This window comes from Carlito syrichta, unplaced genomic scaffold (assembly GCF_000164805.1).
Source record: "Carlito syrichta isolate Samal-C Ts95f unplaced genomic scaffold, Tarsius_syrichta-2.0.1 Scaffold130427, whole genome shotgun sequence".
Classification (NCBI taxonomy): domain Eukaryota; kingdom Metazoa; phylum Chordata; class Mammalia; order Primates; family Tarsiidae; genus Carlito; species Carlito syrichta.
Window position 1 is genome coordinate 32,318 of NW_007074523.1, and position 18,308 is coordinate 50,625.

General features: G+C 43.5%; 1 protein-coding gene across 1 annotated transcript; it reads right to left on the reverse strand.

Moving 5' to 3' along the window:
* Positions 1-6,022: 6,022 nt before the first annotated feature.
* On the reverse strand, positions 6,023-15,875 carry PNP (purine nucleoside phosphorylase). The gene is made up of 6 exons (XM_021708009.1): positions 15,821-15,875; positions 12,530-12,699; positions 8,493-8,596; positions 7,824-7,999; positions 7,528-7,718; positions 6,023-6,681 (listed from the first exon to the last, which is right to left on the reverse strand). Exons 1-6 carry the CDS (start codon positions 15,829-15,831, stop codon positions 6,464-6,466), a joined length of 870 nt encoding a protein of 289 aa, XP_021563684.1. The 5' UTR covers positions 15,832-15,875; the 3' UTR covers positions 6,023-6,463.
* Between the last annotated feature and the right edge of the window lie 2,433 nt (positions 15,876-18,308).

The window sequence follows — 18,308 nt, forward strand, 5'->3', positions numbered from 1 at the left end:
GAGCGGCCACTGCACTCCAGTCTGGGCGACAGAGTGAGACTCCAACTCAAAAAAAGAAAAGAAAAACAACCATTGTGCCAAATATCAACTTTATCCCCTAATTGCAATTAAATAATTTTCATTTGTTTGTTGAAGCTATTGGGACAGTAACAATGGCGGTGGCTATGTATTAGCCACCACCACTGTGGGAGACAACTTCACGGCAGACAACAGTGAAGATTAATATTGTGAACTGGAATTGACCTTAAACAACGTCCGATGGGCAAAAGAACGCTTGATAGAATTAGATCAGGCCAGGCTACACATAGAGTAGTCTTATATCCCTCTAATCTTTTATTATAAATTATAGCAGGAGCTCAGGTAGAAATAGTTCCAAATAAAATAGGAAAGGGAAAAGCCAAGATCAAAATAAAATTGCTAGCAAGAGAAATGACATTAAAAGTATGAATTACAGAGAGAAGGGAAAGAGAACAAGAAAAAGAGAGAGATTGGCAAGTGAGATAAAGTAAAAGCTTTCTGGAATGAACAAACTCAGAAGGGAGGCAAAAGTGAAAACCCAGTGGAGGAGTAGGGGTTCCTTGACCTGAAAAGAGGAGAATAAATCGGGCTCGGTGGCTCAGCCTGTAATTCCGCACCTTTGGGAGGCTGAGGTGAGTGGATTGCCTGAGCCTGCGGGTTTGAGACCCGCCTGGGCAGCGAGACCTCATCTCTACAATAAATCAAAAAGTCAGTCGGGCGTGGTAGCGCATGCCTGTAATTCCGGCTACTGGAAAGGCTGAGGCGGAAGGATCGCCGGAGTCCAGCAGGTCGAGGCTGCGGTGGCCGGGAGTGTGTTACCGCACTCCAGTCTGGGCGACAGAGGGAGACTCCAACTCAAAAAAAAAGAGGAGAATAAAGGCAGATTAATCCTGAACAATTCAAATCCAATTTAGACCAAAACTAAAAACCAGACATATAGATTAAAGACAGGAAAATTTCTATTTTTATTAAAATCTAAATTTATAATAACGGAAAAATCCGGCAGATAGCCAGTGTTTGTTCAAAGGTGTCCCTTAGAAACGAAACACTATTATGAAAACCAGAGGTCTATTTACAAGAAAAAATAAAGGCAACACAAATCTAAGACAAATCAAATTAGGCAGCAGGCACAGTACAGAATGAACAGTTCTCTTCTTCCCACTTTCTTACTTTTAAGGGGCTGCAAAAGGCATTATCTCTTTGTCTCTATTCATATTAGTAATCAAGAAACAGACTAGGCAATGGCTTTAAAAAGAATTAAGACCACATTCTTCCTTTGCTTCTAAAAAATTTGAAGTGACAGACACATATCGTTGGAAGCATTGCCCTAAGTCGTCAAGAAAGCACACTAATTTACTGATGTGAAAAGATCTCCAAGATATAGGTTAAAATAAGATGACAAGATGCAGGACAGTATATATAACATGGTAACTTCTGCTTATAATAAGAGAGGAAAAATCGAATTTGTATTTGTTTATATTTTTATAAGTCCTGGAAGAATGCAAAATAAATGAATAAAAGTAGTTACCAATGGAATGAGGAAAAAAGGGCAGGTGGGGGACAAGATAGAGGTGGGACTTTTTTTGTTTTTTAGATTCAGAGTATACATGCATATTCATTACGTGGACAATATTGCGTAGTGGTGGGGACTGGGTCTCAGGTGGCCCATTCCCCAGAAAGTGAACATTGTGTCCCATAGGTAGTTTTTAAACCCCCTTTCTTCTCCTCCCTTATTGGTATCCCCAGTGTCTATTATTTCTATCCTTGTGACCATTTAGCTTCCACATATGAGTGAGAACATGCAGTATTTGGTTTTCTATTTCTGAGTCAGTTTCACTGCATACATTTTATGTTGTGTAATTTTTGAACTATATGATTATATCACCTTTTCAAACTTTTAAACAACAAAAAAGAGAAAACTATTGACTTAAGTGTGTATCTTTATCTCTAAATTATTTCACTTTTGCCTTTACATTTTATAACAGTTTATTCTTTAAAACACTATCAAAAACCTCAACCTGACTAACAATTAAATGCCAATTACTCTTTTCCATAGTTAATGTTGGGTGAAATAATTCTACTATCTATTTACAATGCAATTTTCACCTATCTGTCCTTGGTTTAAAAGCCTTCAATGGCTGGCCATCTTGCCTAGAAAATAAAATTCTTATTCCTCAGCCTGGAATCAGAGCTCCTCTCTACCTTACCTCTCCCCCTCCTGTTCATTTATTTTTTTGACCTTCTCCGCCTTTTTTTTTTTCTTCAGAGACCAAATCTTGCTCTCTTGCCAAGGCTGGAGTGTAGTGGCACGATCATAGCTCACTGCAGCCTCCAACTCATGGGCTTAAGGGATCCTCCTACCTCAGCCTCCAGAGTAGCTGGGGCTACAGACATGAGCCACCTTGCTTGGCATTTCTTTTTTTTGAGTCAGTCTCACTCTGTCACCCAGACTGGAGTGCAGTGGCAGAATCATGGCTCACTACAGCCTTAAACTCCTGAGCTAAAGCCATCCCTCTCTCCTCAGGCTCCCAAGTAACTGGGACTACAGACATGTGCCACCACGCCCAGATAATTTTTTAATTTTTTTGGTAGAGGTGAGGTCTCACTATATTGCCCAGGCTGGGCACCAGACATTACTGTAAGGCCTAATTTGAGACTCAATCCTCTCCAGCCCCCAACTCCAGGACTGGTTCTCTTCTCTGAATTCCGGTTAGCACATACCATCATTGACACTTAGCATATGCTACTTTTCATACATGATGGTGTTTCTTTTTTAAAGAATGAGGCCTCTTCCTCATAGATCAGTAGAAAAAGCCTATTCTAAACAGCAACAATGTAACATATAGAGAGACTAGTAGTAGTCTTTAGCAGGCATAGAGGACACAACTAACTCAACCTAGTTTTTTATCATTTTATGCCAATTTACATTATGATTTTTTAGAACAACATTCTATATATAGTATACGATTAATAGATATGTATTGACCCTGATAAAGATGCTCATGATAGGGTCAAGAAAGAAAGCCCAAGTTGAGTGTGTTCACATCTACCACGAGACTCAGGAAAATCAGTCTATTTTACAGGATCTTGCAGGCCTCTCTGAAAATAAATGGTCTCACTACCAGTTATTTTTTTCAAGAATGTCCTTTCTCTAGGAAACCATTCCAGAACTACTTTCCTTAACTTTTTGCTGTTATCCTCTTGCTGTCCTAAACTGATACATTCTACTTTGGTTGGATTGATTGACACTTTGAAATTGAAATAAACAAAATATCCAGTATCCATACAAGGGAATATTATTTGGCTATAAAAAGAAAGGAATCTCTGATACAAGCTATAACTTGGATGAATCTTGAAAACATTATGCTAAGTGAAAGAAGCCTATTTTAAAAGTTCAATTCCATTCATGTGAAAGTCCAAAATAGTTAAGTCTATAGAGACTAAGTCTAAAGTAGATTAGTAGTTATTTAGGGCTGGTGTGGGAGCAGAAAAAGTTTCCCTTTGGGTGATGAAATTATCTAAAATTGACTGGTAATAATTGCATTTATCTGTGAAAATACTAAAGATCACTGAATTGTTCACTTTAAATGGGAGAATTCTATGGTATGTAAATTTTATCTCAATATAGCTGTTCAAGAAAATAGATGGAGGGACACAACATCAATAAGGGTGCCTGATCTCAAACCAGGCAAAGTGAGGACCAAAGGGAGGCCCAAACTTTACCTGTACGATGACTATTTGTATACCTAATCCTGAATTGTACCCCACACCTTTAAAATAAAATAAAGAAAATGGAAACTGAAGACACTTAATGTTTTCATATAAGTAAATGTGAATTTGGCAAATCTGCTTACTAAATCTAAAAAGCTAAAATACCCTTAAATATTTCACTCCAGTATCTCCAGGACATAATTTTCAGGTAGCACCACCTGCTGATCAATCTGACCAAGAGGCAGATCAGGAGTAGAAAAGACATGCACCAAATGTAGCCCCCCTCTGACCACCAATTACTTTTCTGTCTGTCTCAGTAGAGTCTCTCATTCCTGTTCTAGTCACACCAGCAATGACAATGACCCATGAATGTGCCTAGTAATTTTCACAGCTCTGCTTTGGCTTATTCTGATGTGAAATCCTTTTCCTCCCTTCCATCCTTCAAGACTAAGCTCAAAGTTCTTTATGAAACACTATAACCAACCCAGTTCTCTCTGTACAGTGTGTACAATTGGTCGCTCCTTTGAGATCCCATGTGTGACTTGTTCCTATTTTACTCAAGCTTTGTACAGCAGTGGCTTTGCAAATGAATCTTAAGGTTATAGGGCACTTAAGGGGCAGGATCATTTTTATGTTCTCAATTAAGTATTTTCTTAGTCAAGAGCATTACACAGAGATATTCAATGATTTGATGAAAGAGAAATGGTCTATAAGCCAACTCATTAGATGAACAAGTTACAGTTCTGTATACATCTGAAGGATGTACTTTCCTCTCAACCTGCTCTGTATTAAGTAACAAATGCTAGTAGATTGCCTAAAGACCCAGAGAGAGTTGTAGTGGTGGGTAAAGGCACAAAGAACTGATGAAAGCAAGAGGAGTGACAGAGCCACTCCAAAATGTTGTCTCTTTGTGCTGGGCACAGCTAAGTAGGTCAGTTACCAGACAAAGCATGATTTGAGAGTTCTCAAAAGCTGCCTATTCAAAATCCCTCTTCCGTATTATACTAATAGCTGAAATGTCATCACTATTAGAGGCTCATCCAGGACTGTCCCTTTCTCAAAAGGCATACAGGCCTGGGAGGGTAGTTGGTTTTCAAACATGCCAGCCAGCTGAATGCAAGTTGATAAAAGGAGATAATAGCGCAGTGTGCCAACAAAGGGCAATGCCTGGATGCAGTGTCATAGGGAGGTTCTGACTAAGCAAAAGTGAAGAGAAAGAGTGAAGCCCAGAGAAGGAGGAGGGAAGGAGGTGCTCAAAGAGGAGCTGAGTGTGACTCAACTTCACATTAGATTCTTGCCTGGGGCTGGCAGAAAACTAAGCAGTAGGGTGGATGGAAACAGACAAAGGGATATTTGCTGCTGCATTGTTAGAATGGAGTGAAGGAGAATATGGCTGTAGAAGTTCAGAAGAGGCCAGGTTGTAATTCTAGCACTTTGGGAGACAGATGGGAGAGGATTGCCTGAGCCCAAGGGTTCAAGACCAGCCTGGGTAACTTGGCGAGACCTCGTCTCAAGAAAAATTAACCAGACATGGTAGTGCATTCCTGTAGTTCCAGCTATTTGGAAGGCTAAGGCGGAAGGATCACCTGAGCCCAGCAGGTCAAAGCTGCAGTTGCTTTGAGCATGCTACTGCACTTCAGACTGGGTGACAAAGACTGACTAAAAAATAAATTAATTTAATTTAATTACACTAAAAAAAAAAAAAAGAGAAGAAGTTAAGAGAAGAGTAGAGGAGAGAAGGAAAACAAGAGGAAATATAATTAGGGCCTTTATATGGAAGTGACAACTAAGGAACAGAAGCTGAGATGAATGAACTAATTCAGACATTCATGAGCAAGTTGACAGGGAATGACAGAAGCCAAGGGACAGAGGCAAGACTGGTCTGAGGGAAGTGGCCACGAAGTGCCAGAAATTAGCTTTACCTTGTCATCCTACAACCTCTTTCATCATCTTGCCTTTCCTTCACCTTTTACAGCAACCACATACCACCTTACGCTCAGTTCCTAGCTGCCTAAGAAGCAAATAGTCAACCATTACCATGGCCATTGTGGCCTTTCCCTTGCTAAATTATGGTGTGGTCATGTGCTCTTTGGTCCTCTTCCCTACCTTGGGAAGGTGAGTCTCCCCTCTCACTCTCCAATTTACTTTCCAAATAAACTATATTTTCTTATCTAAAAAAAAAAAAAAAAAGCAGATAGTCACATAAAACATGTGGTCTCACATCCTTTTACGCCAGTCTTGGTCTGTGCTCCAGTTTCATCCCAAATTACAAAAGATAGTAATAATAACAACATTATTTCATCTTTCTCTTTATTCTCAAAACATTATGGTGTTAAATAAAGTCCAAGAGGTATTGGGCTGGTCCTTATTTCGTCTCCAGTGCTTTAGGTGAGGCAGAACTGAGTGCCCAGGAATGTGAGAGTATGACTTCAAAACATTAGTAGTAGCTACTGTATAAAGTTCAAAGGCCCGAGTCAAATCCTGGGCATGTGGTAGGGCATGGGCTCCAACTCTTGGGGGAGAACAGGGGTGGAAACCACTTTAGAAGACACTGAGCAAAAGAGGTCCTGGCACCAGAAAGGTTTAGTGGTAGATAGTGGGGAAGTTGAAGGATAGGAGTCGTCCTCTCCTTTTACCTACTACCTAAGGGCAGAGGCACATGATACCAGCAGAGGGCCAAAATAGGTAGCAGCAACTTGGATCTCATGTGGGAGATGCCAGACTTTAGGGCAGGTCAACTAGTATTATCAGAGAGTGGGATGCTGGCCATAAGAATGGTGACAAACTGTTCCAATTTCTGAGCAGCTTGTTTCCCGGTCTCTAATACTTCCTCATGATTGGCCTTCTCTAGGCTTTCATAATCCATGATGACCTTGTTAGTGATCAGTGAGAAGCCAAAGACTCGAAGTCCACAGTGCCGTGCAACTATAACTTCTGGTACTGTGCTCATGCCTGATGGGTAGAAAGAGGAAAACCAACTGTTAGAATCCTCAAATGACTCTTCCTTGCCCTTTAGTGTCAACAAGAATATAAAATCACAAAAAACATCCACAGAAGCAGTTAAATTAGTGTTGAGTATTATCGTCCTGCATTGCTTTATATAAATGGGGCCTCAGAGGATCTTACACTTTTTTTTTTTTGAGTTGAAGTCTGTCTCTGTTGCCCAGGCTGGAGTGCAGAGGCACGTTCACGGCCACAGCAGTGTCGACCTACTGGGCTCTGGTGATTCTTCCACCTCAGCCTTCTAAGTAGCTGGAAGTACAGGCTGCGCCATCTTGCCTGGCTAATTTTATGATTTATTGTAGAGACGGGGTCTCACCAAGTTACCCAGGCTGGTCTCGATCCCCTGAGCTCAGGCCATCCTCTTGCCTCGGTCTCCCAAAGTACTAGGATAACAGGCTTGAATCACCATGCCTGGCCTCACATTTCTTAAAATTATCAATGCAATGCTTCATTTCTGTATTTGTTTGTGGCAATTTATGTCAGTTCTAATGATACCGTTCCCTCTTCCAGCCAGAGGAACTGAAGGTGACTATAGTGAAATTTGTTAGAACAGTTATCAAATCATGAGTAGGTTATGAGCACTGCAGCTGTTAGGTTTCTGGTACTCAGTAGGGAGATTTGATGCTATAATATACCAAACTCACTACTTTAAATTCTTAGAACTCAGCTTAATTCACCCTTCCCACCCTTCAGATCCTCTCTCAATCCAATGAGGTCTATAACCTCCTACTCTTCCCACCTTTATTTTATCAGATCCTTCTGTCCTCAAGCCTCCAACCAAATTCCCTTTCTTACCAACAGCATCTGCCCCCAGCTTCTGCAGCAGACGACACTCTGCCACAGTCTCAAAGTTGGGGCCTGCCAACATGACATAGGTGCCTTCCTGTAGCTCTCGCTGCTCTCCCATTTGTTTCCAGGTACTGAGAGCCTTCTGTCTCATAGTCCGGTCATAGGCATCAGACATGGCAGGAAAACGAACTCCAAATCTAGGGCACAGGGCGGATTACCTCAGATAAATGAAGTTAAATGAACTCTCTCTCAGCAAGTCCTTAAATCCTACCCATCTAGAAACAAAGAAGTAAGATACATACCTTTCATCATTAGGCCCTTTGAGAGGGTTCTGACCACAGAAACCAGGTAGGTTGATGTGATCACGGATCAGCATGATATCTCCAACCTCAAACTTGGGGTTAAGACCTCCAGCTGCATTGGTGACCACCAGGGTGTCCACACCCAGAAGGTGGAAAACCCTCACGGGGAATGTCACCTTAGAAGCAAAAGATCAGAAAAAGTTTTTGTGAAATGTCATCAGTCCAACAATGAAGATATGCATGATATACATCATGAAAGAAGAGGAAGCCAGGCCTGGTGGCTCAGCCTGTAATCCCAGCACTTTGGGAGGCCAAGGTGCGTGGACTGCCTAAGCCTGCAGGTTTGAGACCAGTTGGGGCTACTTGTCTCTACAATAAATCAATAACTAGCCGGGTGTGGTAGCATGTGCCTGTAATTCTGGTTACTTGGAAGGCTGAGGCGAAAGGATCACAGGAGCCCAGCAAGTCAACATTGGGGTGGCCGTGAGCATGCCACTACACTCCAGTCTAGGCGACAGAGTGAGACTCCAACTCAAAAAACAAAAAAAGAAAGAAAGAAGAGGAAAGAGAGGACCAAAAATCTACCTAGCCTAGATAGGTAGGTAATAAAATAGGATAGACAGTTTTCGCCCTGCTCCTAGTTCCAACCAGGCTTATGCCCCACCTTACCTTCCACGGTGAATACCCTTCATACATGTGGAACCTGCCCTGCATCATCACACAGGCCCTGCCATTCAGGAATCCAAACACCAGTCGACCAGCATGACCTGGCACTGTATACAAAAAAGAAAGAAAGGAATAGGATTATGTTTTCATGTAACACACCTACACTGAACACCTACCATGAGCTTTTTACTCACTGTGCTCAACATGTTAAGGTGTGATTAAATAAAATAAGACATATTATCTCTGCTTTCAGAAAGTTTAAGTCTAGTGAAAGAGACAGGCATTAATCATAATTATGTAAACACAACCGGAGATTAGAGCTATGGGGAAAAGGATGTCCAACGTGAACATACAAAGGAAGAAGGAAAGGCTTTAAAAAATTTTTCTAATGAATAAAAGTCATACTGCAAGAAAGTTAAAGTAAGCCAGGTGTGGTGACACGTGCCTATAGTCCACCACTCTTGACCTAGTTAAGACTTTCTTTGTTTTGTTTTTGAGTTGGAGTCTCACTCCGTCACCCAGACTGGAGTGCAATGGCCGCTCCGGGTCACTGCAGCCTCGACCTGCTGGGCTCCAGCGATCCTTCTGCCTCAGCCTTCCAAGTAGCTGAAACTACAGGCGCGCGCTACCACACCCGGCTCATTTTGATTTTTTTATTGTAGAGATGAGGTCTCGTCAAGTTGCCCAGGTGGGTCTCGAACCCGCGGGCTCAGGCAATTCACTCACCTCAGCCTCCCAAAGGCGCGGGATTACATGCTGAGCCACCGAGCCTGGCTTAGTTAAGACTTTTAATAGGTCTACTTGGGAGGCTGAGGCAGGAGGATTTTTTGAGCCCTGCAGTTCAAGGCTGTGGTTAGCTGTGATTGTGCCACTGCACTACAGCCTAGGCAACAGAGTGAGACCTCAACTCAACCAAACAAAAAAAAAAAGTAGGTACTTAGAGACCGATGTTCTCACTTATAAGCGGGAGCTAAATAATGTGTACACATGGACGTAGAGAGTAGAATAATAGACATTGGAGTCTCAGAAAGTAGGTGGGTGGGCAGTGAGGGATTACCTAATGGGTACAATGTACACTTTTTAGGTGATGGGTACATTAAAAGCAGATTTCGCCACTACGTAATATATCCATGTAACAAAACTACACTTAGACCCCATAAATCTATAAAAATTAAAACTAACATTAAAAAACTAAATAAATAACAAAGTTTTTTTTTTTTTTTTTGAGTTGCAGTCTCACTTGGTCGCCCAGACTGGAGTACAGTGGCCGCTCCCAGTCACTGCAGCCTCGCCTGCTGGGCTCCAGCAATCCTTCCACCTCAACCTTCCGAGTAGTCAGAATTATAGGCATGCGCTACCACGCCTGGCTGATTTTTTGATTTATTGTAGAGATGAGGTCTCGCTGCCCAGGCGGGTCTCGAACCCGTGGGCTCAGGCAATCAACTCACCTCAGCCTCCCAAAGGCGCGGAATTACAGGCTGAGCCACCGAGCTCAGCTTACAAAGTTTTTTTTCAAGTGGGTAATAGTGAATGCAGTAACCATAGACTTCTATAATTTGCAAAGTTCTCAAAACATGTATTCTTGTATATTGTCCTAACTAAACTACATTCCTCCTCATTCCAACAAGTGAGCTCATGGTATTCTTACTCTGACTGCTGAACAAAGGGGAAACAGACTGCTGAACAAAGGGGAAAGGGACTGAATTTGAACCTATGCAAGACCCTTTCCTTATGACCCATAGAACAATCCTGTGGGAACACAAGCTCATGTAGGGACATGTGGGGGCGTGGGAGTGCAAAGATAACTCTCTACAGACATAACAACCATTATTACCATTTCCCTTATCTGGCAACCTCCTGTAATAGATGGCCGACCTATCCCTTAGGGAATGAATGGTCTGGACAGGGACCAGAATAAAGAGGAAGAGTTGAGGAATTCTCAGAGATAAAGGAGGTTATATATTAAATTTTTTTTTTACCAGTAATAGAACAAAGTTGATACAGGAAACCCAAATGGAGTATAAAAATATTAAATGTTGATAAGCTTTTAAAAAAAAAATCAACCCACTTATCACTTAATACAGCACCCTTTCCACTGAGGGTAGGAGTGGCCAATGGAACCAATGTCACCACTATCTCCCTCAGGGAACTATGCTCTTTGCACTCTCTCTTAATATTTCCTTCTTGGCCAGGCACAGTGGCTCAAGTCTGTAATCCCAGTACTTAGAGAGGCCGAGGCAAGAGGATTACCTGAGCCCGCCGGTTTGAGACCAACCTGGGCAACATGGTGAGACCTCACCTCTACAATAAATCATAGTTAGCTAGGCGTGGTAGTGCATGCCTGTAGTTCTGGCTACTTGGAAGGCTGAGGTGGAAGATCGCTGGAGCCCAGCAGGTCAACGCTAGGAGGCCTGCTGAGGCAGAAGATCGCTAGAGCCCAGCAGGTCAATGCTGGGGTGGCCATGAGCACGCCACCGCACTCCAGCCTGGGCGACAGAGTGAGACTCCAACTAAAAAAAAAACAACTTCCTTCTCCAACCCCATTCCCACACCTTCCTGCCCTACTTTCTCAGTCTTACTCCAAAAGGTTTAAAAAATACCTATTAAAAGTCTTAACTAGGTTGAGAGTGGTGGCTCATGCCTGTAATACTAGCACTTTGGGAGGCCAAGGTGGGAGGATTGCTTGAGTTCAAGAGTTCAAGGCCAGTCTGGGCAACGTAGAATAACCTTATCTCTACAAAAAATAAAAAAAAAATTAGCTGGGTGTGGTAGTCTATGCCTATAATTCCAGCTACTTGGGAGGCTGAGGTAGAAGTACTGTCTGAACCCAGAGGGTAGAGGCTGCAAGGAGCTGTGATCATGCCACTGCATTCTAGTATGGGCAATACAGTGAGACTCTGACTCCAAAAAAAAAAAAAAAAAAGAAAAGAAAAGAAAAGTTAACTATCCAGGCAAAAGAGAAAGGAAGATAGAAATGTAAATAAATAAATAAACCAAGGGAAGTTTGTTATTTGAGAAATTACCAAATAAACTACCCTTGTCCTTTGCTTGATCCCATTTCTACCTGGCCCTTTCTAAGTTTGGCCTTAGAGTTTTCCAGCTGCTTTAGAATACTGAATATGCTATCCTCAGATCCCCCCAGAGCTCCACTATGCATAAGAAACATCTGCCTTTCTCCCCTTCCAAAGGGTCAGTGTGAATTAGGTCTTGTGTATTCAAGTAAAGTTGTTCCTTGGTATCTGAAGGCGATTGGTTCCAGGACCTCCTTGGATGCCAAAATTCAGAGATGCGCAAATCCCTGATATAAAAAAGTGTAGTATTTGCATACAACCTGTACATATCCTTCCATATACTTTAAATCACCTCTAGATTCCTTATAATACCTAATACAATGTAAATAATTGTTATACTGTATTCTATCTGTATTATATACTGTTGTATTACTAATTTTTTATTGGATCTGTTTTCAAATACATATTTTCGATTTATGGTTGATTGAATCCATGGATGTAGAACTTTGGGTAGACAGCAAACTATATTATCTGTGTATGTGTCTGCAAGGACATGGCAGTCAGTGTTTATCTGCTGCTGGACTGTAAGGGATGGGGAATGACAGAAGACATTGGACAGAAGAGGCTTGACTTTGTCCTGGGAAGTTAGAGACACTGCTTTTTCCATTTAAGTTATAGGCTGGAGAAAATGAGAAGTGTGTGTGTATGTGGTGATTACAGTGCATGGGAGGAGGCACATGTGGGAAAGAGGTGAATGCTAGAGGTGTTGAAGACCTTTATGAAGCTAAGTCTGTAAAGCATAGGAAAGATATCATCTTAGTCCCACTGACTCACACAAGCTGTATTGTGGGATTTCCACTATAGGGGGATTTCCTTCTAAAGTCATTCTGATTCATGATGGGTTTTTTTTCCCCTCTCTTGCAGAGGAAAAAAGCTCAACAGGAGTAGAAACATTGGCCTCCCTAGGTGGGTTCCACAGAATCCCATCAATATCCCTCAGTCTTCTCCCCCGCTTCCACCTGCCAGTACCTGTACTTTGGGGAAAGTTGGGTATCTCACTGTAGTCAAAGATCTGGGCATGAGTTAATTTATCACTAAGACCGCCTAATCCAGAACCACAGATCACTGCCACTTGAGGTCGGTGCTTGGTGTGAGACAGAAGCCATTCTGCAGTGTTCTGATAATCTTCATATGTGTATCTAAGGGGAAAGAGAACAAAAACAAAATGAATTCTGCTCCCACTTCAAGAGCATCATAGATATACGACCTTCAGCACAAAAAGGATGGCAGAGATACTAAGGCAGTTGTGGACAAAGAAGCTGGCATAGAGGGAGAGGCCATACTATGCTCATCCACCCCCTCAACCACCTTTTTCTAAATCAAGCCCACTGGAAGTCTAACATGTAACTCCCTCCATTCCAGAGCCTGGCAAAAGTTAATGAAGCCTGTGCTGCCACTAACAGCCCCAACTCCAGTGTTGTTATCATTGGCAGGTTTAATAGCTCTCCTTAGGATAAGAGATTTAGAGAGTAATGGATCAGAGAATACAGAAAAGTGCAATGAAATAAATCAAGGAGGGTAAAAGGGCTGGGCCTGAGAAGAGAGGTTAGAGCACAGTACTCAAAATGTGATTGAGACCTTCCTGGGAAGAGTGACAAACCTAATAAAATCTCCCTTACTACCCTACTTATCACCTAAGGACACTCAAAATATAATTGAGACTGACTACCTTGAAGGCAGGGATAAACCCAATTTCCTTTTGAACCCTCATCCCTCCAGTTTCTTCTTCAGACAAAGAGTCAGGGCTAGCTAAATTTTTTTACTAAAAAAAAAAAAAATTCAGATTCTGAAGCCCACCCCATACAGATTAATAATTTTGCAAACAGACCCCAGAATCTATATTTTTACAAAAGCATCTCATGTAATTCTGATTTAAAACCCAGGTTTAGAAATTGCTGGTCTAGAGGGAAGCAGGATTCAACCTGGATTCTAGTTACAATTTTGTCTTTTTAGGCAAGTAATTTGTCTTCAAATTCTTTCCTAATCCAGGCGTGGTGGCTCATGCCTGTAATCCCAGCACTTTGGGAGGAGGTGAGAGGATTAGCTGAGCCCAGGGGTTTGAGATCAGCCTGGGCAACTTGGCAAGACCTCATTTCTACAATAAATAAATAAATAAATAAATAAATAATTAGCAGAGCATGGTGGCACATGCCTACAGTTCCAGTAACCTGGAAGGGTGAGGCGGAAGGATCACCTGAGCCCAGCATGTTGAGGCTATGGTGGCCATGAGCATGCAACTGCACTCCAGCCTGGGCAACAGGGTGAGAATCCAATTCAAAAAGAAAAAAAAATTCTAGCCGGGCTCGGTGGCTCAGCCTGTAATCCCGCGCCTTTGGGAGGCTGAGGTGGGTGGATTGCCTGAGCCCGCGGGTTTGAGACCCACCTGGGCAAGTTGGCGAGACCTCATCTCTACAATAAATCAAAAAATCAGCCGAGCATGGTAGCGCATGACTGTGATTCCGGCTACTTGGAAGGCTGAGGCGGAAGGATCGCCGGAGCCCAGCAGGTCGAGGCTGCGGTGGCCGGGAGCGGCCACTGCACTCCAGTCTGAGCGACAGAGTGAGACTCCAACTCAAAAAAAAAAAAGAAAAAAGAAAAAAATTCTTTCCTCAGGTGTAAAACAAGGGAATGTAATTGGCCCTAGCCTAGTGAAGTAAACACTTGCTAACAACTCCAAGGACAAATGACTTTTTAATATACAGTACTTGAATATTCTTCCTGCTTTCTGCCTGTGGTCTCTTCCCTACCCTTCTTCCCCCTCCCTGTCTGCTACTGTCTTTCTTCTCTCCACCAAGGATCTTTGCTCTTCAAGGAACTAAGGGCAAGTACCCAGAACCCCTACACTGGCAAAAATCCTTCCAGAATTTTTCTCAGTCCCAAGTCCAATTCTCTCACACTCATCCGGAAAGACCAAAGATTGCCTTCAAAGGTGGAAATGAGGTGTGCCAGGGCTGAATGTAACTAACCAAGCCTCCAAAGGAAATGTTTTTACTTCAAAAGCAAAGCCTGGGAAACAAGACCAGCGTGAGTCCACAATACACTAGGCTACCTACCTACAGGGAAGCAGCTGAGTCAAGAGCGGTATGTGGAGAGAGGGGGGAATAATAGAGCCACAAAATGATGGCGACAAGTAATGAAGTTGGTAAAGAGTTAATTGAATAGCATCCCCAAGAGGTGCAAAGAAAGCGTGTGAAGCCGCTGCCACCTGGAGTGTCTAGCCAGAGCTCTTGATATGTAAATAGGGCTAACAGTACCCCAAGAACACTCTGGATCCCTGGGTATTCAAAGCTACTGTGGTCCTTAATGCTGCTCTCTTGGACTGGGAATTCCAGGACCAAAGCAAAGAGACGGTTTTTTTGTTTGTTTTTTTGAGTTGGAGTCTCACTCTGTCGCCCAGACTGGAGTGCAGTGGCCGCTCCCGGCCACCGCAGCCTCGACCGGCTGGGCTCCGGCGATCCTTCCGCCTCAGCCTTCCGATTAGCTGGATTTACAGGCGTGCTACCACGCCCGGCTGATTTTTTATTTGTTTGTAGAGATGAGATCTCGCCAAGTTGCCCAGGCGGGTCTCGAACCCGCGGGCTCAGGCAATTCACTCACCTCAGCCTCCCAAAGGCGCGGGGTTACAGGCTGAGCCACCGAGCCCGACTCAAAGAGACGTTTTCAAAGGCATGGGCTAGGGAGAGTGGGGAAGGGTCTGTTGCTCATTACGATGAATACAGATTTCCTTTTCTCCTTGAAGACTCCATTCCCAACTGGTTAATCAGTCCTCCAATTTATTGGGCAGAGAGGAATAGAGCTGGTAAGGGAAGTGAGCGATCTTTCCTCTAAAGAAGGAACTCCGTATTCGAGCATCAAAAGTACCTCGTGGCTTTACCCAGACCCTAGAATGGGCTCACAGGGGAGCGAGACCTCTTCCGGGTATGGAGTAGGGGATGTGTTTCCCCTCCACTTGCACTTGTAACACACAGACACACAACGACTTTTACGGAGCAGCCCGAGCTGCACTAACCTGTCCCCTTCCTGCGCCTGTGGCGCCACCCCAGCTCGATTCCCGCGCGCGTCCCTGGCCGCGCTGACTGCCGCACGACTCTGCCGCCTTGCCCCTGACAGCAGGCTCGGTGCCAGGCCGCTCTGCATCTCCAGGGCACTCGCTCCCTCCCCCCGGCTCCCTCGGGGCCCAGTGTGCAAGGTTTCCCAGTCTCACAGCCCTTTCCTCTCCCGAGGGGCCTCTGGGGTCCCGGGGCCTGGTGCCCGCCTTACTCGTTCTCCATGGCCCCACCGACGCCCTCTCGATGAGTCTTCTCGGCTCCGACCTGCCCCGCTGAGCCGAGCGACGGTCGCCGGGTCTGGTCGGCACAGGCAGTGCACTGTGCTCCTGGCGCCGGCTTATATTCCAGCCCGGGAGTCCCCAGCCAATCGCAGAGGAGCAAGCGGGCCGGGCCCCGTCTCCATGGTGACACACCCAGATTCAGTCGCCGTGGCTGAGTTGTAAACCTAATCTTTCCAGCTCTGGACCCTCACAGAGGCAATGAATCCTAAGCCAGAAAAGGACTAGAAGCCGGGAGGAGAGCCTCCGAATCGTTTATCTGAAACCTCATCAGGGCTGGGTCAACAGCAAACCGTGAGAGATTCAAAAAGAGAACATTTCAAACCCTAGATCGTGCAACCCTAGAATAAAAAGGAAATGAACCCGTGTCTGAGTTGCTTCCAGGACAAGGGAAGCAGGGTCGCCCCAGGCAACAGTGCTGGCTTGGGAGAGCACATCCAGGATCCCCTGATGGGGAAGAAAAAGTTCTAGGGCAAGAATTTCTGGGTCTAGACAAAGAAAGGATGGGGATGGGTTTGGTGGGTGGGGACACAGATAATCCCTTGATTTACACAATACTGGATTCCAAACTAGAGAAGGACTTTCTTCCAAGATGAAAAGTCGTGTAACAGACTACACAATATTATGTCTTTGTAAAAATTCAGTCATTGCCCCCTCCCCCAACTTTTATAAGTTTAACCATGCTCACATAAAATCACAAATCAGCCGGGCTCGGTGGCTCAGCCTGTAATCCCATGCCTTTGGGAGGCTGAGGTGAGTGAATTGCCTGAGCCCACGGGTTCGAGACCCGCCTGGGCAGCAAGACCTCATCTCTACAATAAATCAAAAAATCAGCCAGGCGTGGTAGTGCATGCCTGTAATTCCGGCTACTGGGAAGGCTGAGGCGGAAGGATTGCCAGAGCCCAGCAGGCGAGGCTGCGGTGGCCGGGAGCGGCCACTGCACTCCAGTCTGGGCGATCGAGTGAGACTCCAACTCAAAAAAAAAAAAAAAAAAAAAATCACAAATCAATAGTTCTTGCGTAGCTGTTGGAGCCCTCCACCTTTTCCCTTTCATGAACTCTAATCTTTTCTGCTTGCCATTTTACCCACCACCGTGATCCAAGCCACTGTTTTCCAACCTTGTTTTTTAAATTCATTTAACAAATATTAATTGAGCATCAACTATGCATCAGAACAGTACACAAGGGACACAAGAGTACAAACAGTAACTGCAAAGAAAAAAATACATATGTTAAGAACTGAGCCCAATGCAAAGAAATGGTTTAGTCTATCATCACTTGTTATTGTTGTATTACTAGCTTTATTACTATACTTATTCATCCAGTAATTTAGCAAAGGAAACAAGATGATCTAAAAGTAAAATTTCACATTAGTAATGAAATTACAAAGATTTGAAACTCTGAAAGCATTATGTTAAATAATGAATAAGATCAGTCATAAGTAAAAATCAGCCCAAGAAAATATCTATCAATATTTGATTTTCGAAGGGTTTCCCAAAAAATATCCTAAATCTAATTCAGTTTACACAAAAGATAGGATTAAAACATGTTATATCTGGCTGGGTGTGGTGGCTCATGTCTGCAATCCTAGCACTTTGGGAGGCCGAAGTGAGAGGACTGCCTGAGCCCAGGAGTTCGAGACCAGTCCTAGTAACTTGGTGAGATCTTGTCTCTACAATAAATCAAAAAATTAGCTGGGTGTGGTGGCGTGTGCCTGTAGTTCCAGCTACTTGGAAGGCTGAGGTAGAAGGATGACCCAAGCCCAGCAGGTTGAGGCTGCGGTGGCCATGAGCATGCCACTGCACTCTAGCCTGAGCAACAGAGTGAGACTCCAACTCAAAAAACAAAAACATGTTATCTAAGAAGTTCAAATCTAATCAATTAATTTTAATAAGCTCAGTCCAAAGTATATGTAAACCAAAAGATGTATGCAATATACCTACAAAAATAAAATTGAGGAACAAGACTCAACCTTCTGTAGTGTTTCTCAAGCATCATGTGGGGAAAAGTCGAACCATCTTTACAACTCTTTACATCTTCTCCTACTTTTTTTAGAGGTTATTGGCCACCAGAGAGTACAGATTCAACTACTGTGTGTGTCTATTTGCTGCACTGTGAACACAGATACTTAATGGTAAAATATATGACATGCCTATGAAATTAGGCCATCTCAAACCAAATCCCTATACTTTACTCCTTGATTATGGTTTTGATCTGTTTTTGACATCTCAGTCCAGAGTTTCCAATTTCTCAGTTTACAGTGTACTTAGAATCTCAGCAATTTTTTTAAAGCAGCACCTCTAGGTCAAAAGAAATACCTAACATTTTTTCTTTTTCTTTTTTTTTTGAGTTGGAATCTCACTCTGTCACCCAGACTGGAGTGCAGTGGCTGCTCCCGGCCACCGCAGCCTCGATCTGCTGG

Excerpts from the sequence above, each read along its gene's own strand:
- PNP (XM_021708009.1), bottom strand. Across the intron at positions 8,000-8,492 it reads AAGGGTATTCACCGTGGAAG|GTGACATTCCCCGTGAGGGT; the intron begins GTAAGGTGGGGC and ends TTTGCTTCTAAG. Across the intron at positions 7,719-7,823 it reads AAAGGGCCTAATGATGAAAG|ATTTGGAGTTCGTTTTCCTG; the intron begins GTATGTATCTTA and ends CCTGTGCCCTAG.